Source organism: Stegostoma tigrinum, chromosome 21, assembly GCF_030684315.1.
Source record: "Stegostoma tigrinum isolate sSteTig4 chromosome 21, sSteTig4.hap1, whole genome shotgun sequence".
Classification (NCBI taxonomy): domain Eukaryota; kingdom Metazoa; phylum Chordata; class Chondrichthyes; order Orectolobiformes; family Stegostomatidae; genus Stegostoma; species Stegostoma tigrinum.
This window is the reverse complement of record NC_081374.1, coordinates 19,996,407-20,021,783: the sequence shown is the minus strand read 5'-3', so window position 1 is coordinate 20,021,783 and position 25,377 is coordinate 19,996,407. Positions and strand designations below refer to the sequence as shown.

At 39.7% G+C, this 25,377-nt stretch overlaps 1 protein-coding gene across 2 annotated transcripts in view; it reads left to right on the top strand.

Moving 5' to 3' along the window:
• LOC125462786 (plexin-A2-like) overlaps nucleotides 1–22,503 on the top strand; it is a 440,661-nt gene extending 418,158 nt beyond the window's left edge. For both annotated transcript variants that reach the window (XM_048553162.2, XM_048553161.2), the window contains 4 exons: nucleotides 662–831; nucleotides 11,033–11,245; nucleotides 13,431–13,581; nucleotides 17,180–22,503. In XM_048553162.2, the coding sequence (XP_048409119.1) occupies nucleotides 662–831; nucleotides 11,033–11,245; nucleotides 13,431–13,581; nucleotides 17,180–17,275 (630 nt within the window). In that variant the 3' untranslated portion in view covers nucleotides 17,276–22,503. The remainder of the gene's footprint in view (nucleotides 1–661; nucleotides 832–11,032; nucleotides 11,246–13,430; nucleotides 13,582–17,179) is intronic.
• Nucleotides 22,504–25,377: the final 2,874 nt, after the last annotated feature.

Sequence of the window (25,377 nt, the reverse complement as noted above, 5' to 3'; positions counted from 1 at the left end):
ATAAACTGGTATGCAGTTCACACAATTTTAGAGAGATACCATAATTGTAGTGGCACTTGTCCATAATACAATTGGTGGCCATCTCTTTAGCTACCTGGTGTTCCTCCCTAAACCACTTACAGTATCTGTCTCTCTTCATTTAAGATGTTGATTTAAAAGCTGCCCTGTGACCAAACATTTGATCATCTATCCTGCTATCTCCCTATTTGATTCATTGTCAAAGTTTGTTTGTCGATGCTGTTATGAACTGTCGTTAGAAGCTTTGCTAGACTAAAGGTGCTGTATGATTGGAATTTTTTAAAATTAAATTCATGGGTTGTGGGCATCTCTGGCTAGGCCAGTTTTTTTTAAATTGCCCATCTCTGGAGTTACATTTAGGCCAGACAAGGATGACAGTGTCCGTTAGGGAAAGAAAGCTAATGAGCCATTCGAGTAGCTTTATTTTTAATTCCAGATTTATTTTATTGAATTGAAATGTCACTTTTTCAGGCACGGTGAGATGCAAACCCATGTTTCCAGGACATTAACCCAGGGACGTGGATTGCTCATCTAGTCACGTTACCACTATGTCACTGCCTCTTTATGTGTTAATGCATCAGATTGTATTATGCGATTGGCATGACAATTAAGTGCGCACTTATTCCTCTTTCATTCTTTACAGGGCACTCTACAGAAGTTTGTAGATGACCTGTTTGAAACACTGTTCAGCACAGTACACCGTGGCAGTGCCTTGCCACTTGCCATTAAATATATGTTTGATTTCCTGGATGAGCAGGCTGACAGACATGTTATCCATGACACCGATGTTAGGCACACATGGAAGAGTAACTGGTAAGTGATGCATTTGGCTTGTCATCTAATCATAGTAATGCTCACTGGGACCAGTAATGAAGACCACACATAGCAGCAGTATGCTCCATGTTAAATGAGTTGAATTTATCTACTGAAGAAAGCTTTCCAGAAACCCAGACACATTTTGTAAGGTGTACTGGGGAGAAGGGTGATGTGATAGGACCAAGGATCAGGAGCCAGTCATCTATGCATCTGTTTATGAGGAATGAAAATGCTACAATAGCAGTGGTGCACATTGAACTTTTAAGGCCTGTGCTTCAAAGATGTCATGGTACGTGGACGTTTGAGCTGCACTAATTGAAATGGTGCTTAGTCAGCATTTCCTATTTTCAACTAATTTTCATTAAATAATGTGATTATTTTTATGAATCTAATGGGTTTGTGCAAGGGCCAACTTTGTTTATAGGCTGTGTTGGCCCACGCTGCACCTAGAGATGACTTTACCTTCGGCACTGCAGTTGGCACAAATTCACATCAACCCCTATGCCTTTTTTGCAAACATTTAAAAGTTTGCACAGTTTTGTCTTTCTTCACATTTACTTTTGCAGGCCTTTTTTTCTAATGTAAAAGTGGAATAGCAAACTTGTTAATAGCATGGGAATGTGGCATTGATTAAAATGCATTCCTTACGAATTGCAGAATGTTAGTGGAGGGTGGACGTTCTGATCATCCACCACAACTATAGTGAGTGATCTCTAGTAACGCCATTGTAAAGCTTTTCCCAAGATTACTGTAGAGGTTCTACCTGAAATAATAGTAGACAATTAGGTGGTGCTTCACAGAAGTTATTGTGATATCTGTTGCCACATATCCAGCTGCCAGAAGATAAAGCTGATATTTTCTATGTGGTCACATCTTAGGATTATTCTGAGATACAGTTTGCAAGTCGTTTGTGTTGATTTTCAAAAATAAATACAGCTGTAAGATGCCTTGAAGATTTGTCACTATTAAAGTAGAACAAGATTGGGTAGACAGCAAGAAACTTTGTCCCTTTGATGGAGAGATCAATGACAGGGGCGGGGGGCATAAATTTATGGTAAGCGGCAGGAAATTTAGAGGAGACACGAGGAAAATCTTTTTTTTTAACCCATAGAGTATTGGGAATCTGGAACCCACTATCTGTAAGGGTGTTTGGATGTGTACCTTGGATGCCAATGTATTCAGGGCTATGGGCCGATTACTAGAAAATGGGATTAAAATAGTTAGGTGATAAAATGTGAGGCTGGATGAACACAGCAGGCCAAGCAGCATCTCAGGAGCACAAAAGCTGACGTTTCGGGCCTAGACCCTTCATCAGAGAGGGGGATGGGGGGAGGGAACTGGAATAAATAGGGAGAGAGGGGGAGGCGGACCGAAGATGGAGAGCAAAGAAGATAGGTGGAGAGGGTGTAGGTGGGGAGGTAGGGAGGGGATAGGTCAGTCCAGGGAAGACGGACAGGTCAAGGAGGTGGGATGAGGTTAGTAGGTAGCTGGGGGTGCGGCTGGGGGTGGGAGGAAGGGATGGGTGAGAGGAAGAACCGGTTAGGGAGGCAGAGACAGGTTGGACTGGTTTTGGGATGCAGTGGGTGGGGGGGAAGAGCTGGGCTGGTTGTGTGGTGCAGTGGGGGGAGGGGATGAACTGGGCTGGTTTAGGGATGCAGTGGGGGAAGGGGAGATTTTGAAACTGGTGAAGTCCACATTGATACCATATGGCTGCAGGGTTGCCTCCCCCCACTGCACCACACAACCAGCCCAGCTCTTCCCCCCCACCCACTGCATCCCAAAACCAGTCCAACCTGTCTCTGCCTCCCTAACCGGTTCTTCCTCTCACCCATCCCTTCCTCCCACCCCCAGCCACACCCCCAGCTACCTACTAACCTCATCCCACCTCCTTGACCTGTCCGTCTTCCCTGGACTGACCTATCCCCTCCCTACCTCCCCACCTACACCCTCTCCACCTATCTTCTTTGCTCTCCATCTTCGGTCCGCCTCCCCCTCTCTCCCTATTTATTCCAGTTCCCTCCCCCCATCCCCCTCTCTGATGAAGGGTCTAGGCCCGAAACGTCAGCTTTTGTGCTCCTGAGATGCTGCTTGGCCTGCTGTGTTCATCCAGCCTCACATTTTATCATCTTGGAATCTCCAGCATCTGCAGTTCCCATTATCTCTTAAAATAGTTAGGTGATTGTTTTTGACCAGATGTGGATGTGGATGGAATTGACCCAAGGGATTTTTTCTTTGCTGTAGCTCTCTGACTCTCTAAAGTGTCCTGCAAATCTTATTTATTATTTTAAATAAATGGAAAGAATAAAATTGTTATCATTAGTTCATGTGTAGGCACCTACAATTCTCTCGCATTCCCAAGTTGAACAGGATTTTACTTTCACCCGTGGGATGTAGCAACAATGGCTGGCCTGCATTCATTGTTCATCCCTAGTTGCCCTCGAGAAGATGGTAGTGAGCTACCTTCTTGACACGTTGCAATCCACGAGCTGCAGATAGACCCAAAATACCATTAGAGAGGGAGTTCCAGGATATTAACACAATGACAGTGAAAGAACAGCAGTATATTTCCAGGTCAGGATGGGGAGGGACATGGAGGTGAAGTTGCTGGTGGTAGTGTTCCCATTACATACTGCCTTTGTCCTCCTAGACAGAAATGCTTGCGAGTTTGGAAGGTACTTTCTGAGGATCTTTAGTGAGTTTCTGCAGTGCATCTTGTAAATAATAGTTAAGGGGGCGGGGATGCGGGTAGGGGAGTGGATGCTTTTGGATATGGCGCCAGTCAAGTAGGCTGCTTTATCCTAGATGCTGTCAACCTTCCTGAGTGTTGTTGAAGTTGTACCCATCTAGGCAAGTGGGAGTATTCCATCACACTCTTGACTATACCTTGTATATGGTGGACAGGTTTAAGATACTACCACCTTCTTCAGGGATGCACAACAGATGCTGGCCCACCAGCAATGTCTGCAGTCCCTGAATGATATTTTTGAAAATGCATATGTATCTGTACGATTGCTATAGCCTGTATCAACGTTGAAGTGTGACAGACTAAGGATATTTCCTTCTGCTTCCGTCCTAATCTCAATATCTGTTCTGTAACACCTCCATTCTCATGCAGATTTATAGGCAAAAAGCTTTACAGAATTGGAAAGGCTTAGATTTTAGCTTCATTTGCTGTGATGTTCAAAAGAACCAATTATGTATAACTGAATATGTAATATTGACCTCAACTATTTTTGCTGTCATTGAAGCTGAAGATGTTTGTGCGACAGATGAGGAGGCAGAAGCATATGTAAATGAAAAGCTCAAAATGACACCACCAGGCCTTCCTTTCTTCAAGTACATTTCATAATGAATTCGGTTTTAAAATGGATGTATTTTCAGATGTAATTTTGTAATCATGTTGGAGTAAAACGTGGAAGTTAATAATTTGATTGTAGATCAATGTTAATGTGAGTCATGTACTTGGGAATTCTAAACATATTCTCAGCACTTCCCACAGCAAAACTACAACCTTAATTTTGTTTTAAACCAATTCGCTAACTTCACACAGGTTGTGTTTGAGCCATGTACTGATTTTATGTCTGGATTTGCCAAGCTATTACCTGTTCCTATTTTTTTAAATTCAGTTTGAAAACCATGTAAAACTCGTATATTAAAATTCAGTGTCAATTTTTAAAATGTGCAAAATGTTGAACATTCTGTTTTGTCTTCAAGCTTCCCAAGGCAGAATCAGATTCACAAATCCCATTGTTTGTCCATTACCAGTAGAAGGTTTATTTCTGCCTTAAAATTTCAGGAAGGCTTGAGGGATAAGTAGTAAAAAGTATGCAGCAAATAATGTTTCCAAGTAAAATAACAATGTATACATATAATAGTTTTAACACAATAAAGTATGTAAGGAGGGTCGAATAGGACTCCATCAAGCAGAGTAGTGAGATAGTTGAGTTTAGAGGTAGCAGATCAATAATCGCTTGAACTGTAGTTGGACTGAGACATTGACAGGAAAGATAGCACATTATCTTGGGGGAAATAAGCATTCTTTGAGGTGAGCATAGATAGAGAGCCAAGCATTCAGCTTGAGCTAATTTGGGGTAGAAAATGCACAGTTACAAATGCTTAGGTTCAGTTTAAGACAGTGGTCATGGGAAGGTGGGGTGAAATCAATGACTATGGAGAAAGAAAATGCGAACTGAATGTAATGACTTTGCTTTTCTAAGTATCTGTTTGAGTAACCTTTGTCTTATCTAAGGCAGGACGATATGCAAGCAGTCAAATACCGTAGCCTGAATGGAGGATTTCAGAGAGTTGATGTTAAGATAAAGCTTGTTGTCGTCACTATTTTATACATAGAACATAGAGCATAGAACATTACAGCACAGTACAGGCCCTTCGGCCCTCGAAGTTGTGCCGACCTGTCATACCGATCTCAAGCCCATCTAACCTACACTATTCCATGTATGTCCATATGCTTATCCAATGACGACTTAAATGTACCTAAAGTTGGCAAATCTACTAGCGTTGCAGGCAAAGCGTTCCATTCCTTTACTACTCTGAGTAAAGAAACCACCTCTGACATCTGTCCTATATCTTTCACCCCTCAATTTAAAGCTATGCCCCCTCATGCTTGCCGTCACCATCCTAGGAAAAAAGCTCTCTCTATCCATCCTATCTAACCCTCTGATTATTTTATATGTTTCAATTAAGTCACCTCTCAACCTTCTTCTCTCCAATGAAAACAGCCTCAAGTCCCTCAGCCTTTCCTCGTAAGACCTTCCCTCCATACCAAGCAACATCCTAGTAAATCTCTGCACCCTTTCCAAAGTTTCCACATCCTCCTTATAATACAGTGACCAGAACTGTACACAATACTCCAAGTGCGGCCGCACCAGAGTTTTGTACAGCTTCACCATAACCTCTTGGTTCCGGAACTCGATCCCTCTATTAATAAAAGCTAAAACACTGTATGCCTTCTTAACAGCCCCGTCAACCTGGGAGGCAACTTTCAAGGATCTGTGTACATGGACACCGAGATCTCTTTGCTCATCTACACTGCTAAGAATCTTACCATTAGCCCAGTACTTTGCCTTTTGGTTACTCCTACCAAAGTGCATCATCTCACACTTGTCTGCATTAAACTCCATTTGCCACCTCTCACCCCAGCTCAGCAGCTTATCTATGTCTCTCTGCAACCTACAGCATCCTTCGTCACTATCCACAACTCCACCGACCTTAGTGTCGTCTGCAAATTTACTAACCCATCCTTCTACGCCCTCATCCAGGTCATTTATAAAAATGACAAACAGCAGTGGACCCAACACTGACCCTTGCGGTACACCACTAGTAACTGGTCTCCAGGATGAACATTTCCCATCAAATACCACCCTCTGTCTTCTTTCAGCAAGCCAATTTCCGATCCAAACTGCTATATCTCCCACAATCCCATTCCTCCGCATTTTGTACAATAGCCTATTGTGGGGAACCTTACCGAACGCCTTGCTGAAATCCATATACACCACATCAACCGGTTTACTCTCATCTACCTGTTTGGCCACCTTCTCAAAGATCTCAATAAGGTTTGTGAGGCATGACCTTCCCTTCACAAAACCGTGCTGACTATCCCCAATCAATTTATTCTTTTCTAGATGATTATAAATCCTATCCCTTACAACCTTTTCCAACACTTTACCAACAACTGAGGTAAGGCTCACAGGTCTATAATTGCCAGGGTTGTCTCGACTCCCCTTCTTGAACAGGGGAACCACATTTGCTATCCTCCAGTCATCTGGCACTATTCCAGTAGACAATGACGAGTTAAAGATCAATGCCAAAGGCTCGGTAATCTCCTCCCTGGCTTCCCAGAGTATCCGAGGATAAATCCCATCCGGCCCAAATGTGTGTGTGTATTCTATATATATTACGTGAAACCTAGGGGTCTTGTGATACTGTGGTAGTGTCTCTCCCTCTGTGCCAGGAGGCCTGGCTTCAAGCCCCACCTGCTCCACAAGCGTGTGATAACATATTTGAACAGGTTGATTAGGAAAAATATGTAGACAGATAATGATGGGCCCTCTGATGCTTTGGTAGTATCTCTACCCCTGGTCTAGGAGGTCTGGGTTCAAGTCCCACCTGCTCCACCTGGTGTGTACTAACATCTCTCAGACAGGTTGATCAGGAAAAATAGGTTAAATAAAAGACAAGCAAACTCTGAGGATGCTTGTGGCACAATGGTAGTGTCCCTACCCCAGGTGTAAGAGATCCCGGATCAAGTCCCACCTGCTCCAGAGGTGTGTAATAATATCTGAGCAGGTTGATTAGAAAAATTGGTTAAATTTTAAAAAAGTGAAAAGGATATTGAGGGGTTCTTGTCATGGTAGTGTTCCTATCTCTGAACCAGAAGACCTGGGTTTGTGTCCCACCTACTCCAGAGGTATGGTATAACATATGACTAGAAATACCTAGAGAGGTATGAGAGGAGGAGATAAAGGAACTGAAGGAAAGGGCATGCTCAGGGCTTGGGCAGATGCGTGACCTCAGGGAGGTTTGCCTTTGAGGGGAAGAAGTAGTAGGAAATCTGAGGACGCAACTAAATGAATGCTCGCAATCTTTGGGATGAACATGGTTATGAGCTCCTTTACAGTATTAGCAGGAGGTGAGGCTAGAGGCAGGAATGAGCAGTTCAATGAATTTTGACAGTAGAGAAATCATCATTGGAATTAAAAGGAAAATATAAAGGTCTGCTTAGTCCTATAAATGATTGTTGCTATTGTATAGGTGGGGAGATAAATTTTACTTTATTTGGTGAACGTGACAGCTAGGTAGAGTGGAGGAGTGATTCACACCTGCTTTAAATGCTAATGAGCATTGAGCATCTTTCTTCTGAAGATAAGAGTGTAATCTTGAAAATTATGACACAACAAGGACATCAAGGTGATCAGAAATATTCTTTCCTGTGAGCTGTCCTCCAGAAGTGGCACTTTTATCTGAAGACAGGTGTGCCAAGAGATTGTGGAGGCACTTGAAAAACGAGAGTAATATATTGGTGCTGATTCTGCTTATTTGATTACATGGCTAGCTAACCTTGTCTCTGTGGCTGGGGATGTGAACCCAGGTGCTATTTCTCAAGTGGTGCTTTGATATAATTCATCCAACTGAATCATGGAAAGAGACCATGTGAAAGCAAAAGGTGGACAAGAAAGCAATCATTTTTTATTTAAGAAAAGGAGGAATTTGTTTTTGGAGGAATAATGAATCAAGCAGAATTTTGATTCCTGCTTTCTACTGTGATGAGCCATATATATTTTGGCTCTTGACAAGTAGTAGTTTTGATTTTTTTTAATATTAAACAACCGGTGATAAAGGATCTTTGAAAAATGTAATGTTTTGGCACTATATCAAACTCTGGTAAGATCACATTTGTTAACATAAAAAATTACTTTCAAAGATAAATTTTCAATCCTGATTGATTACACAAATAGAATGGCAATGAAGGGATAAGCATTGATAATGTCTCTTATTGCTTTCAATTAAGTCCCGTCCTTTCTCAGTAATCTGATCTTATCAGCCTTTTGCTGTATTAAGACATTAAGTGATCTCCAATTGACTGCATCTCAATCAGTCAGCTTGGACTCCATGGAATATCAACAAGAAAACATTTACACATTGTCTCTGCCTCTGTCTGTGGAATTCTTTCCTCTTATCATCACCTCGGACTCTGCCCTATGTATGAAAAGACTCCTAAGCAAGAGTTTCCTTCAGTTTTTAAATCAAGTACCTGGAAGTTGGATAGTAGGGAAGAGCTTGACTTTGTCTTGGCACTTGCTAAACTCTCTTAAACTTTGCATTCTTAGCCATCAGCTGGAACAATTCCATTTAAGGGTGGTTACAATTGCATCATAGCACCTTCCAATTCAGTAACATTAAAGAAGGAAGCATTCCAATAATGAGGTTTCGAGAATTGAAGGAAGGAAGAAGTAAGTGAGAGAGATAAAAGAAAAGATGACATGTTGAGAAAGTTGGGGAAGATGTTCAAAAGCTTGGCCAAAATGATGGGTTTTGAGGCAGAATGAGCTATGGAAATGCAGGAAGTTTTAATGAATTTTTCAAAGAGGTCAGAAAGTAGGACTGAAAAGAGTGGAGACTGAGGAAGTGATAAAAGGCAGAAGAAGGTGATATATGAATTTTGAAAACACGATATAAGATTAAATGTGCATGGAACAGGGAACCATTATTGGACTCAGGGCATGGAGTAATGGGTGAGTGGAAATTAGAAAAGTTGGGGCGGGTGTAAGCGGCTTTATAGGTATATTCTGTTCGCCCTGTCAGGTCAGCTGTCAGCAGCGTTAAAGCATAGACATTGTTCCCACTGCTTAAGCTATTCAGTTATGTTGCCTTCTCCCCAAATACATGCTGCAACAATTTTGTTTTCAGAAGCAAATGCATTAAGGATGTGAATATCTCAAAGTAAGATATGTTTTAAATTCATTGGAAAACTATTGATTCAGATTGATTTTGTTACTTGTCTGTGACGAGAAGAAATGTTAAAACAGATATACAAGCCATTCTCCCTTCATCACACAGCGAGTTAATTCACTGCCTCCCAGATTCAATTCCCAATCTGCTCAGGCTACCATAAGTTGATCTTGATATTCATGTGTTAATGAAGAAAAGTCAGCCAGGATTGCCACACCTGTCTGTCAGAGAGGGAAGAGACTAATCATGTGTCTTACGCCCATTCACCATTCTTTGACATGATGATTTGCCAGCCGTCATTATTAGAATGTTCATCTGAGTACTAGCTAACACGTGAGGTATCGTCACTTGAGCCATGCTAGGATTCTGTGCCTTTTTGAACAGACTGTAGACAATTCCCACACAACATCTGTAGCATGGGAGGCGAAATAAATTTCCCAGCCTGTAACTTGGATTTTCTAGGTATTCCGTAGCTCCAGGGCAAACGTAAAACAATTGTGGCCTCAACTGTTCAACTTTAATGAGACTCTCAGCAGGTCTAGCAGTATCTGTGAAGCAAAAAAGAAGTTTTCACTGTACTTTGACTCCACCAATGCTTCCAGCAATTTCTGTTTTTGTTTTAGGCTTTCAGCAATCATAATTCTTTTGTTTTTTATTCCTTTTGTTGATTTCGTTATTGTCTGTGACAACTCTCCTAGCCATGATCTGCCTTCAAGGCAGAGATCAACAAATTCTTGATCTCACAAGGAATCAAGGGCTGCGGGGAGAGTGCAGGGAAGTGGAGTTGAAATACCCATCAGCCATGATTTAAATGGCAGAGTTGCCTTGATGGGCCGAATGGCCTCACTTCCACTCGTATGTCTTATGGTCTTATCCCCCTGTCCTGTAGAGTTTCATCCCCTAAATTCCTACAGAATTTCATTCTAGTACTTTTTATTCCCTCATGGAATTTGAGTTGTGCTGAATGGATGTTGTTGGTCATGCCCAGTTGCTCTTGAGAAGCTGATAGTCAGTCAGCTGCCATCTTGAAACACTGCAATCCATGTGCTGTAGGTTGGCCCACAATGCCCTTAGGGAGGGAATTTGGAGATTTTGATCCAGTGACAGTGAAGGAAGAATAATATATTTCCAAGTCAAGATATTGAGTGGCATAGAGGGCAACTTGCAGGTGATTGTGTTTATTTACAGATCCTTTTCTGCTGAATGCATGCCACCATTAGGAGATCAGAACATTGTTTTGTTAAAACTAAATGTAGAATTTAATCAGCAGACAATTGAAGTCTGTCACTGGTAAAAGAACCCCACCCACCCACCATTGTCCCCAGTTATATTTCATATTCTGGTAGTGACAGAGGTTAGTGGAGAGAACTGGATCATGTGTTAGCCCCAGTTTATGGAGATTATTTCCAAGATCCCTCCCACCAGTCTATTAGATAGCTTCACCTTTTGCTGTTCATGCTTAATTTCTCTATACTTCTCCTCCCCTGATCCGCTGCTACACCACAGTCCGGTTATACACTCAGCTTTGCCTAAATGCTGTACTTAGCTTTAACTCCTCATGTGCAATATTACAGGGCTTCATCCAACATTATAATGTCTTGTGCTCTTATGATCAAAATTCAACTACTCTGTACAGATGTTGTCAAGTATTGCATTGCTACATTTCTATATTGTGATTTTCCTGTGATTAGAGTACATTCAAATCCTAATAGTTCTCTATGTTTTGCAGTTTACCATTACGATTTTGGGTCAACGTGATTAAGAACCCACAGTTCGTGTTTGACATTCACAAGAGCAGTATTACAGACGCATGTCTATCTGTTGTGGCACAGACATTCATGGACTCTTGTTCTACATCTGAACATCGGCTCGGCAAGGACTCCCCATCCAATAAATTGCTATATGCCAAGGATATTCCCAACTATAAGAGCTGGGTTGAGAGGTTAGTGTACACTGGCATCAACCCTGGGTCAGTATTTATCAGGCTTCATTCGTGACAGAAGAATGTGGCAGGAGATATAACTGATAACATGGGGATTGAGTGCTGCTTAATGGAAAATATTTGTTAGCTGGTGCCATTAACAGATTGAAACTGACATACTGCAGCTAGAAATGGAGCTTTGCCATTAAACCCTGTTGTTGCAAGCTTTTCACCAGACAAAGTGAATTTTACTGATCTCGATTGAAGTTCCATTACATTTATTAGAACAGTTTCAAAACTCACTGATGAACCACTAATTCAGTTTTTTTTAAACAAAGTGCTTTGACAGTCCCTGGGAGTTGGGAGTAACCAGGTTTAACTGTTTAAATTAAGTTGACTTCAGGTTCAGTATGTAATGCAAAACTATCATTTTATACATTGCATGGTGCTATAACATCCTGAGGTTCAGCTTTTTCTCTCAATGTATTTGCACACCAGCATTCTGCCATCTCAATTAATGGGAATTCTGACATTTTCACTGAATATCCCATTGAACAAAATTATGAAAATTCAAAACCCATTCTTTTAACCGATTCACAGCATCGTGTTCCATTGTAACCAGAATGACTTCTGATTCAGTCCCTAAGCAACAGTGGCAAAGCAAAATGCTATCATTGTGGATTTCCAGCAACCAGTTGATGTTTTGAGAAAGCTATGACTCATGTACTGCTGTTTCCAGTATTTTCTGTCTTTAATTGGTGCCTACACATGTACTGAAGCGAGCATAGATTAGATTCCCCACAGTGTGGAAACAGGCCCTTCAGCCCAACAAGTCCACACTGCCCCTTGATATATCCCACCCAGACCCATCCCCCTATAACCCACACATCCCTGAATACTATGGGCAATTTAGCATGGCCAATCCATCTAGCCTGCACATCTTTGGACTGTGGGAGGAAACCACAGCACCCAGAGGAAACCCACGCAGATATGGGGAGAATGTGCAAAATAGAGTTGACTTTTGTTTAGATTTTCATTGCTTTTTTCACTATATGTTAGTCCTCCAAAATCAAATGAGAAATGATAACTTTTGAGAGGAGAAAATATTTGGCAGAAGTTTATTTTTTATTTCACTACAACCCACATTAACCAGGTATAAGTACTAGAAATTTGCCATTTAGGAAGATTTGGGCTGGTTATTGTTAGTTTTAATCAAAATTATTAACAGTGTAAATTGTATTTCTTTGTTCCTAAATGGAGATGACTTGCATGAGAATATTGCAAAGTACTTCCTGACTGAGTGGGAAAGCTTATGTAGGTGCGCTTTTGGCTTCAAGAAAAAAGTTGCTTCCTCATTTGTCTTAGTTTGCCATAAATGTGTCTCACCCACTCATCAAGCACATTAACATTTGCTTCAAAAGCTTTGGGTTGCCTGTGATCAATTAATTGACATTTCAAAATGAATAAGGGACCTGAAAGATTCGGAAATGGGAGTTAATTAATGAATGAAAGTATCCCCGTACTCCCCATTCAAATAACTAGAAGGGAAAGCTCTGAATGCTGCTGGCAATGTGATTTCATTTGGTGGAGTGAGGGCATTCTAGATGTCTGGGGGCAGCTTTCATTGTTGTCATTAATCACAGTTGTATTCTGCGGCTGCACAATTTTTTTTCCCATTTGTATGCAAATATGACCAAGGGCGGTGTCTGCTTGGATTCTCTTTCCCTATTTGTCAGTGCACGTGACATAAAATGATTCTTATGGGGTTTATATCAATGGTTTGTTTGCCCACAACTGATTCTTTGACTCTCTGCTGTCAACAGACCAAGTGTTATCTGTGTGACCACATTCGTACATAAGACTTTCCTCGTGCAGCAATAGATCTCCCGACTCTGGGTAGAAACTCAATATTTCACGGTCTGTAACAGGCTCTTCTAACTTTGTTTAACATTGCACCTTACTAGTGGAAAAGTTCAATGCTCTGACTTACGTGGCTGAATTTGGCTGCAGAATCCATTTGGACGTGATTAGTAGATACTGACCAACGTGTCTCTGCGCCAAAATAAATTTGATCTTCGTACAATTCTTTTGGTTCATTTACCTTTCACACTTCCACATGGTGAATAAATAACTGACGTTGAGTCTTACTGCTTACATTATTGCAAACAGGCTGCCTGTGAAACACATTTCTTCTCTCTTTTTAAAGGTATTACGCTGATATTGCCAAAATGTCCGCAATTAGCGATCAAGACATGAATGCTTACCTGGCAGAGCAATCCCGTTTGCACGTCAATGAGTTTAACATGCTGAGTGCATTGAATGAAATCTACTCTTATGTGACCAAATACAGTGAAGAGGTCAGTATTCAAAATGCTTCAATATTCTCTGACCAGTGTACTGGCTTGAGGATATATGTCCTAGTGTAAGTTTAATAGTTTTCCAGTTGTCAGTATACATTGATGTAATGAATGGTATTTGCAACTCTACCATACTCCTCCCACTCACTCGCTTCTCCGCGCCCCCCCCCCCACCGCAACCATCACCACCCAAATATTATACCACTGAGTTTTGAAAATGCCTGCACGCTTTGTCACATAAAGATCGATGATTTTAAAAATACATTTAATGTTAATTTTTACCTGTCCAGGATTGTTTGTTCTCGATTATAATTGAGTTCTGATTTTACACCTGTGGAGCATTAGTATAATCTGCCTATCTTAACTTAAAAGACTCTATTTTAATATTCTAGCTTATTTTCTATTAAATTTTCACTATCTGAATTCATCACAATGTCATCTTTACTTAGATTGTAAAACACCTTGGGACCTGGGGGACTGGCCCTGTCAGTTATCCCCCTGACTGCTGTGCCATAGGAGCTAGATTAAACTCTGGGAGCCTTTACTTACCAGACTGTTTATGCTTCAGAAACATTTTCGAAAACTTAATTCAAGGATTATTCTTTTTGTGGTGTTCTACTGCTGCTAATTTGAATGCAACAATCTTCTTGACTGGAGGAGGAATTAGAGTATCTGGCCTCAGAATCATTTCTGAAGTAGTTCTCATGGGGCTTCTATTGGGCCTTTAAATATGCATTGGTGAAGAAACCAATAGAAAGATAAAATCATTATTTCTCTGCACAAGTAAATGATGGTCCTTGTGGTACTTCATTAGCAGTGTTAATGAACATCATTTAATATGCTATCCACTGACTCAAACTGTAATTTCGCCAGACAAACAGGTAGTAATATAGAAAAATCTCATTATTACAAATTATCACAGATCTCAACATTTTATGCTCGTTATCTGGAGTGTTGGTTTTGCATTAGCTATTCTTTTGTAGCATATTAAGCTTTTGAGTATCATTTGCACCAGAACAAAGCAAAATTATATTTTACTTCATCTGGAAACTGCTGCACATAAAGACCAGTGCTTACGTGCTTTGTAATCTGATAGATAATATCATTAGGAATGTTCAGACATCTTTGCCTCAGTACATGTATTATTATGGGTATAATTTTGACTTGCATATGAGGATTGTATTCCAATTAAGGCTCTGGGAACGCACTCTCCCTCACATTTAATTGTCACCCGTGCTTCTAATCCTCCAACATCACACAAAGTCACTGTGGGAGACATGTGTTGCTCATAGTTTGCAATATTCTCTATTTGGATGCAAAATGTGAGTGTGTTGCTAATCATCTGCCACAATTGAAGTGCTAAGACCACAAGTAAACCAAAAGTAGGGTTACGTTTCAAAGATGAAAACAATGATCTGGAGATTCATCTTCAGTCTTTAAACTAATTTAGTTTCAATAGCACAATAGGTATTAGTGTGAGTTCAGAGACACTATTCCAATTGTCTGAGTGAACCATAAACAAAAATAGATTAATATACCCATCGCTGTTCCTACTTGACTTAATGAGTGTAAGACTTTTGTTTCTTCTCCCAGAAGACCATAATGAATGTTTCGGGTCCAGATAGGCCACTGAGCCCGGAACATTAACTCTGATTTCTTTCCACAGATGCTGCCAGACCGAGCTTTTCAAGCAGTTTCTGTTTTTGTTTCTTATTAGAAGCATCTGTGCCGGAGACACATCCTTGGCAGACATATCAATTTTGTCCTATATTTTAAAGACACCAAGTTATTGTTGGAAGCTTTCCTTTTCAGTAGTTAATAAAGTTCTTTGTTATAAAGTTATTGAACTTCATCTTTTTACACCTACTTGCCCAATTTGATATCTTGAAAACTTCAATCAGATAATCCACTAACTTTATTGTTTTGAGGAAGTGTGACTCTGTTTTATTAATCTCTCTCCTCCAAGGCCAATGTATTCTTCTGAAGGCTCAGTGCCTAGAACTGCTTACAATGCTCCAGTTGTGCTCTCGGTAGGGTTTTGTATAGTTGAAGCATGATTTCTAACCCCTTATGTTCTAGTCGTCTAGATAAGCAGGCCAGCATTCTATCAACCCTTTTGATTATATTATGTACCTGTTCGGAGTTCCGAGACCGCTATTCTGATGGTGGTGAATTTTCATATCAGAGATTCTGAGATGAGCTCATTTTAAATTTTCATAAATGGGTTTGACTCTTTTCTCATGTTTCCATTCTCTGCCCTCACCCTTACCAACAATCAGCTTCCTTTGATCTCTCACTTGTAGTTTCACATCCACCTGATCGTGCAGTCAGATTGTCACTGTCAAGCTCATTTTGTGTTTCCCTTCAAGTAGTTCTTTTCATGCTGCCGTAGAGAGACATTCCAGTTCATCCCTGAGTTAGAAGTTCTCAACCAGACCCTCAAATTCTGTTTTGATGAAAGACATTATTGTGTGGGACCTAAATTAAATCTGTGGAGCAGGAACAGAAGGAAACCAACAACAGGGTAGTTTAATTTCAAGGAGAAACCAAAGATGCAGGAATGTTTAGGATGAGATCTATTGAAGGTATTCAGGTAGTGAGAGATGTTGATGATGTAACTTGAGAGGGAAATTTATTTCCAACGTCGGGATGGGAGTATGTACAAGTTCTAAACTTAACAAAAGAACAGTTGAAAAGATAATAGTTACACCAACCAGCTGTTCAGACATTAAATACTCTGACAGAAACATTAGTGGAAACAAAATCCTGATAGTTTAGAAGGGAAGTAGATAAGCATTTTAGGGTACTCAGGGAAGAAAGCAGGAAGATGGGACTAAGCGAATAGTTCAGACTGGATTGGCAGCACAGATCCAATGACCTAAATACTGAAATTATACTAAAACAAAGAACTGTGGATGCTGGAGGTCTGAAACAAAGAAGAAGTTGAATTGATGGAGAAATTCAGCAGGTCTCGCAGCATCTGTGGAGAGAAAACAGTGAACATCTTATGCCCAGTGATCCTTCTTCAGCTGAACGTAACATTAAAAATATTTTCCCTTGTTACATTGGGACATGTGAAGTAGTGGGGTAAGTATGAGGGTGCACCCCTCCAGCCTCAGTTGTAACAAGTTGAATGGGCTATTTTAGTGCTGTAACTTGTGTATCCCTATAAACCCAAATAACAGTCTCACAAGGGAAATGTTGAAGTAGAGAAATGTTTTATATATCTACTGAAATTTCCCATGAGGAATAAGGAAAAATAGAGTTCTTGAAGTTGCTGTGACCTTCCATTGCTTTGCATTTCCCTGTTCACCTGGTTTATCATTCCACCATGCATTCAGCTCAAGCAACAACATTGGATCACATTGTTGGTCTATTAGTGAATCTGAGTCACAGTTTCATACTATAGCTCCAAGAGGACAAACCCAAGTTGTCCTTGTGTTCAATCATAGCCACTCACCTTTGGTAAGAAATGTTCAAACAAACAGAGACTCACTTTGGGTCTGCCATTTTGTTTTCTGTACTGCTCATGTGGTATCTTTTATAAGAATGCAGTTTTGATGATGTTGCCATCTCGCTTTTCTCTACCCTTTATTAGATAACTGCTGCCTTGGAACAAGATGAGCAAGCACGCAGACAGCGTCTGGCATATAAAGTTGAGCAGCTGATTGTTGCCATGTCGCTAGAGAGTTGAGAACAAAATTTTCACGAACTCGTGGCTGAATAGTGAACTCAATGGAGAAAGTCATAAGATGGGGAGAGTAAAGCGTGGATCTTGTGGTTAATTGCAATGTCCAAAGTTGCACAATATCAAGTGGCCGGCATGGCAGTTTATTTTCAAAATGTTTTGGATACCTCTCTATTTTGTTTTTCTCTGGTATGGCCATGTTCAGAATACTACCTTTAGATGACTTGCAACCCAGGTGCGATGACCTTGAGTACAATGGTTTATGTTTACAAAGAACAACCTTTGGGAGCTACAGCTATATTTGTGGTGTGTTTACTGATAATTTGAATAGGGGCTGATGCAAATGAACAATGCAGGCAGTTTTATGTGGCCATGAGCAAGAAAGGACATGTTTTACCCATGCTACGGAATTCTACCTAACCCACTGTAAGGAGTAAATTGCAATCGCAGCAGCAGCATGCACAATTGGATAACCAAAACCTCATCCACCAAAATGATACTGGTTAGAGGCAGCAGTGTTTTCACTGCAACTTAGAAAGGAAGAACAGCAGACTTCACACGTCAAGATGTATCTCTTGGGATCCAGAATCTTGCCTTTCTTAAATTAGTGCCATCCCTGCCTCATAACATTAAGGACGTTAATGAACTTGACAATACTGATACAAATCATAAATGCACATATGGGAGACAAGCAGTCACCCCAAAGGTTTGTCAATTTTTTAAATTTAATGTGTATTTCTGTTTTTGTTTTAAGAAACAAAGTTTCGTCAGTGCTGCTATTTAGCCAAACTCTTCCATATTGTAACAACAGTCAGTAACGGTCAATGTCAGGTTCATACAGGGCTTTCTTCTTTATTCTAACTTGCTGAATGTAATACCATGGCTCAGTAGGAAACTCAAAGAAATTGTACTTGAAGATCTGTCATCTTCACACGTTCGATAATCCTGTAAATCACAATCATGTCATTTAGTGATTCCTACCACAGTGCGTAATTTCACCTTTACAAGACATTATATGTTTAATGGGTTTTCTACCAAACTGTGGTGTGAAATAAAAGAAAGGAAATTGGAGAAATTTCTCATCCTAGCTGGAGATTTGCTTTATTTTTTATCCTTTTCATCAAAACAAATCACCATGAAGGAGTTAACAAGCAAGAATATTGGTCAAGCTCCAGCTCAAGAAACAAGATTCCTCACCCGACATCAATCGCGTGTAGAATTCTACATCAGTAAAATCTGATTTAGATGGTGTTGCTGAATAAAGAGGTGAAAATGAAACAGCTGTCAATCCACGTGAGAGGTGCGGTTATCTTCAGTGAGAGCATCGTAGAGTTATCAAGACATGGCAAATGACCTGATCATTTCAAGTCTGTTTCGAAGACAGCTATGTTTGTTGAATATCAGTATTGTTAGCATCCATGTATGTACGTTGTTGGATTTAGAAGCTGCCAGTCAAGTAGTTATGCTTTAATTCATGAGATTTTGGTTCTCGGATGACTGATGAGATCATGTAAGCCATCAGTGTACCCTTTAGTGCATTTTTGCTGTCTTCTGTCCTCTTACCTTGGTCACTTACTATCCTTATCTCACTTTACCTTTGGAAAAATGGACAGATATGTCCCAGGCTTCTCCAATATTCTCATTGTGAATACATTTATTGGTCAGCCTAGCAGAAGATGCCAGTTAGAAAACAAACTGGAAAGGACTGGCTTCTGACTCACATGAGATGCTTTGCTTCCCAATTTACGTTTGAATGCGTAAAGTTGAAACCTGCCAAATGTTGTAGATAGTGCAGGCTATCTGTAATTTAGAAGGAAGACCTAGGTGGTGTGAAGCAAGCATCCTGAGTGCTTTGCTACCAAAGATTTTATTTTAAATATTTTTGAATATGAATCTACAAAATGGGTACAGTCTCTTGACATCAAATATCTACAGCAATTGTGTAAAAATCTTTCCAAAACTGCTTTCTTTTTCCTATTTTGCATTGAAGAAACCAAAGGTTTTAAAAGTGCATGTCCTAGTGCCACAAAGTGTATAAACTTTGTAAATATTGATCTTACCTCGTTGTGGGAATGAAAAACCCAGAACTGCTTTTTATTGCTGTTGTGCTTGGTCCTCTAGTAATACAAAGATGTGGATAGTGTTATTTGCACTTTTGTGAGAAGATGTTCTACAGTGTTTTAACATGGTTCAATCTGATGTTTCTAATGTGTGGAGCAGTAACAAAAACAAAACAATATGATCATCAACATGGCAGATAGGTAGCACGTAATGTTTAACAATTTCATTTGGAAAATTGTACTCCTCATTTGTTCCTATCTCTGCTATTCATCTTAATCCAATATAGTGCAGCACTTTGAAGGGAATAATGCCATAAGATAGGCTGTGAGAGGTTCTATAAGTCATGCCATGTTAAAAAAAACACAGTCATGTTATTCCTGTGTGTCATTCAAAATTGCAATGTGTGGTTTAACGTTGCAAGGATGAGATACTCCTTTGAAGAATAAAGGACACTGTATCTTCACTGAATCTCTGTCTTTTAGTGACAGAATCAAGGAGGGGGTCATGAGCAGTGCAGCTGTGTATAGAAGGGCAAAGGAACTGACTTTTTACAGCCTTTGTGGAATCTTCTAGGTTGTTGTGCAGCCACAAGGCTTACAGGGAACGTTACTCATGATCTCCTTCAATCCCCCAAAACACTCATATCCACTTTGAACAACTTCATACATCAGAACTTGGTCAAAACAACATGTATTTTGGCCAACACAAACAAAGTTGCTGGAGAAGCTCAGCAAGTCTGGCAGCATCTGTGAAGGGAAAAATCAGTTAACATTTCGGGTCTGGTGACCCTTCCTCAGAACAATTTTGGCCATTTCATTTTAAAATTTCATGTAATGATATTGTCTTTTTAACTCTGAAGCAAACAGCAACTTGCTATTGAAGGTATTGTCATAATTCTCCTGTCATGTGCCATCTCATCTAAATCTGAATTTCACGCACACTCCACACAACCAAGTCTTTCATCCTTTGCTCCAATCCTGTTTTTTTTTTAATTCTTTGACAGGATAAGAAAAAAAATAAAATGAAACTTGCTGACAAAAGATTCAACAGGATATCAGGGTGAGATTTTAATTCCCTGAAAACCAATGCAATTATGCGGTTAAAGTCAGGCTGCAATGTCATGCACAATATTACACAGATCAGTAGGTGAAATAAATCAAGATACATCGGACATAAGATACCACTTATGTTTGGAAGGGAATAATGACTAGGAATTATGTTTTAAAAGTTGAGAACAGAAACAAACGAAAGAAACAAACATGCCTCTCCTAAAAGTACAAATAGAAATTATTTCTGTCTTAATTTGTGAATATGTTGCTACTTGAATGCAATAGAATATTTATGGTCCCTCAGCTGCAGAACTGGTGACTCTTCATGCTAAATTGTGTAATGTCATTTCTTTGATGAAGCGATTTTCTCCCATCACTAATTCTGTTCGAAAGGTGTTTATGAAGGCCGGTATGTAGATATTTCTCGCAACAATGATAAACAATCATAAGAAACAGTTTACTGTGGCTTTTGGATTGCCTGTAGATTATGGGATCACCCTACTCATAACCAATGTCCAATTTATAAGCCCATTCCAACAATAATCACCAGATGGTGACCAAGAGTGCAACCCAAATCGGTGGAAACTGGTATAATAACACACAAACACCCTGAAGGCATTTAGCTAATTGAGACAGACCAGGGTTCATTTTTTTGTGCTCCTGAGATGCTGCTTGGCCTGCTGTGTTCATCCAGCCTCACATTTTATTATCTTGGAATTCTCCAGCATCTGCAGTTCCCATTATCTCTTTCAAATAGAAGATCTTATTTGTGTATTTAGTTCAACAGAGCGCCAGTTAAAGCATTTCCCAAATAAGGCATTGACAAAACCATTGCTGAAATCTGTAACAAAACGAAATATAAGATTGTATCCAATAGAATGAAATAGGTTGGTTGAGTTAAAGAAATGTTTAGACCCAGATATGCATGTAACAGGACATTTGTATCATTGCTTGGTTAAAAATTTGGAGCTTGATAACAAGCTGTGAATGTCAAGACCTTGTCATAAATTGGATCATACTGCATTAGCATGTTGAGTAGGTGCACTCAACTGTACATTGGTTTCTGGTTAAATTCTGGTTTAATCACAGCCTTCATTTAAGCAGTAATGGAGAAGCAGCGATACAGTAGCTTGCAATTAAGAGCAATCAGTCAAGCTGCTTCTCAGTCACCACATACTGAGCAAGCATGCTTTCGTTATTACTGTTAAATTCATATCTTAACTGCATCTATTCTCGCATTTTCCATCACAAATTGGTGATTGTCATTTCTTTAAGTATCCAGCAGGATCTTCAAAATAATATTTGTAATTATTTAAGATGCTTTATGCAGAAAGTTTGCTCAAGAACTCAGATTCCAAGTTTGTTGATTCAGTGTGTCAGAAATTAATGTGAAATTGACATTTGGATCATTTGAAAAAAGGACAGTGTAGTGTTAACTGAAGTACAAGTGAAGGTATCTCAGTTACCTTACAGATATTCACAAAAGACTGGATAACCAGATACAGAAAACATTGGCATGTTTTTGACCAGTATGAGGAAGAGAAACCTAAAATGAATTTTGGTAGGATAATTGCAACCAATGTTTTTCATAAGATTGTCAAGGTACAAAGACAGTGTAGTGATGTCACCTTTGGGTGTTCAAAATGCTGGATTACGTATGAAAATTGGGTGCAGCACAAACCAATTTTGTGCAACGCTTTTTCCTCTATATTATTCGTAGAACTAAGGCAACTTCAGAAGAGCTTTATTAAGCCATACAATGGCAAAAGATCAACATAGTTTCATGTAAGCCTGCATCCATAAATTTTCACAGGTTTCATCGGTGGCTTGTCTTTTCAGTGTCCTATAGCATCAGTGGCTTTCAATGTATCGCTCAGATTTAATCTCTAACCTCCAACGCTGATGCTGCCTATCTCGCAATGAAACTCTGGATTACTTCCAGTGAACCGGAGCAAAAAGGATAGAGTTCCTACAATGTCATTTCAAACAAAAAAGCAAAATATGTGAGAAAAATACAGTAAACTATTTAAAATTGGTTCTGTTTGTTACATTGTATACTTATTGTAAATATGAATCACTCGTATTTTGCAAGCTGGAATCACTTTGTACTGTTGTTGTAGATAAATAAAGGTAACTTGATAAAACATTACCAAATATATTATTTCATTATCTCTTTGACTTTCTTTTGGATTCAAGGTGGCATTTTCGTTCTCGGCAATAGGTGGACATGCTGTAGCTACTGTGATAGCTAACGGTGTTGTTCCACTATGACAACTACAAAGACCACTGGGGGAAGAAAAATCAATACAGTTTTGTGGCTCAGGTTATGCATAGTTATTCTGTGTTTCAAAGTTTTATCCTTTGATCAACCTTGCTGCTACAAATCATCTGGTCATTATCACACTGCTATTTATAAGAGTTTGCTGAGTGCAAATCAGCAATTGTGACTATTTCATTTCAACAGCAACCACAAAAATGTTTCACTGGCTGCCATGTGCTTTGGGACATCTGGTGGTCATGAAAAGCACTATATAAATGTACGTCTCTCTTTTGTCAACCCTGAAAGCAGCATTTTAAATATATTTAAACAAAAAAGAAATGAAACTTTGAATTAAAAGTAGAATGAGGAGTTGTGAAATAAGCAAAATAAAGTATCAATTGTAAAAACTCACCTCATTCACTAAAGTCCATTTGGGAAAGAAATCTGCCATCCTTCCCTGGTCTCGCCTAGATGTCACACCAGACCCATGACAATATGGTTGGCTTGTAACTACCATCTGGCAATTAGGGATGAGCAATAAACATTGGCTCAGACAACAATATCCACATCTCATGAATGAATAAAACATTTTTTTCCTATGGTCAGTTCAGGTTAGAAAAGAAATGGAAAAGCTCTTTTAACTAATACAAATGTGATTACATGGAGCTTGCTAGTAAGAACCAAAAGTGGTGAATTTTCATATTCTTCATGCAAAGGAACGTGATGGTGATTGTGATTGTTGGAGATCAGTCATCTTAGCTCCTCAGGACTAGAGTAATGTCCTAGTCCCAACTATTTTCAGCTGCTTCATCAATGACCTCCTGTCCATCATAAGGTCAGATGTTTGGGATCATTCGTTTCTCCTCTGACACTGAAGCAGTCCATATTCAAATGCAGCAAGACCTGGATCATATTCAGGTTTGTGTTGACAAATGGCAATTAACATGGCAATCTCCAAGAGAGAGTCTAACCATTGCCCCTTGACATTCAATGGTAATACCATCAACACCTCCGGTATTACCATGATCCAAAAACTGAACTGGACTAACTATAAATATCATGGTGGCTCCTGTGCTCAGCAGCATACATCCCTACCTTTGAAGTAGAAGGCCCAGGTTCAAGTCACACCTTTCTTAGAGATGTGTGGCAACATTCCTGAGTAGATTAACTAAAAAAAATCTACAAATACTGTGGCCACAAAACGAGGTCAGAGACGAGGAAACCTACAGTGACTACCAACACTCTTTTCAAAGCCTATCCATCATCTACAAGGTACAGTAAATACTGTTACGGAATCCTCTCCATTTGTTTAATGAGTGCCGCTCCAACCAACACTTGAAAATTGACACTGCATGACAAATCAGCCACTTGATTAGCACTACATTCACTCTCTCTAACACCAGCTCCCAGTAGTTGCAGTCTGTACTCTCTACTTGATGCTATGCGGAAAACCACCAAAGATTCTTAGTGCCTTCCAAACCCATGACCACTTCCATCTAGAAGGACAAGGCCAGCTGATATATGGGAACACCACCACCTATGATTTGGAATTGCATCACAGTTCCTTCACAGTGACTATCTTCTACATCCCTCCTTTTAATGGATGTGGCAACAGAAATAGTAAGGCATTGGTCAAAATACAACTCTCTGGATCCAAGAGCAGATTGAAAACCAATAACATAATGCCCCTATTCAAGTGGACACAGCAGGAAACTAGGAACCAGTTAGCTTGGTATCTGTAATTGTAAAAATGTTTGAGACCATTATTAAGGAAGAAATAGTGGCATATTTTAAAAAAGTTTAAAATCACCACAGTCCGAACAGACTCATGGAGTGATCTCTCATTATTGAGAGAGATGACTGGACATGATTCAACCTGAGGGTCACCACACCTCAGGCAAAGGGAAAAGTTATAAAGGAGAGTCCTTCATGGTAATGTCAGCCAGCATTGGAACTAACCCTATGGTGTTAGCATCAATCTGCATTGCAAGCCAACTGTCCAGCCAGCTGAGCTTTAACACAATTGAGCAATGTCAACATAGTCTTTTGAAAGGGGAATTATGTATGACCATTTTTCTAGAGGTTTTTGTGTATATAACAAGCAGACTTGATGAAGGGGAACTAGTAGATGTACTGTATTTAGATTTCCAGAAGACAATCAACAAGTTCCCACATAAAAGATAGGAACTTATGGCACTGGGGACAATGTGTTAGCATGGAATGGTGATTATTTAATAAACAGAAGACAAGGAGTAGGGATTTAAGGGTCTTTTTCAGGTTAGACAGACATAAATAGTGGATTACCAAGGATCAATCCCAAGATGTCATTTTTTTGCTATCTATACTAATAACTTGGAAGAGGGAGCAGAGTGCAATGTACTCAAACTTACTGGCAGTTCAGAATAGGTAGGAGGATATGTAGCGATGAGGGCATATAGAATGTGCAAGGAGATATAGATAGAAAATATAAACAAAGAACAAGAGTAGGCCACTCAGTCCTTCGAGTCTGCTCCACGACTTAATAAGATCATGACTGATCTGATTTTAACTTCAACTCTACCTGTCTAGATACCCCTGGCAAGCATTCATCCCATTGTTAGTCAAGAATCTATCTCTTCTGCCTTGAAAATAACCAAAGATTTTGCACCTACTGCCTTTTGAGGAAGCAAATTCCAAAGACACTCAGAGAAATATGTTTTCTCATCTTTGTCATAAATGATTGACCCCTTTTTTTTATG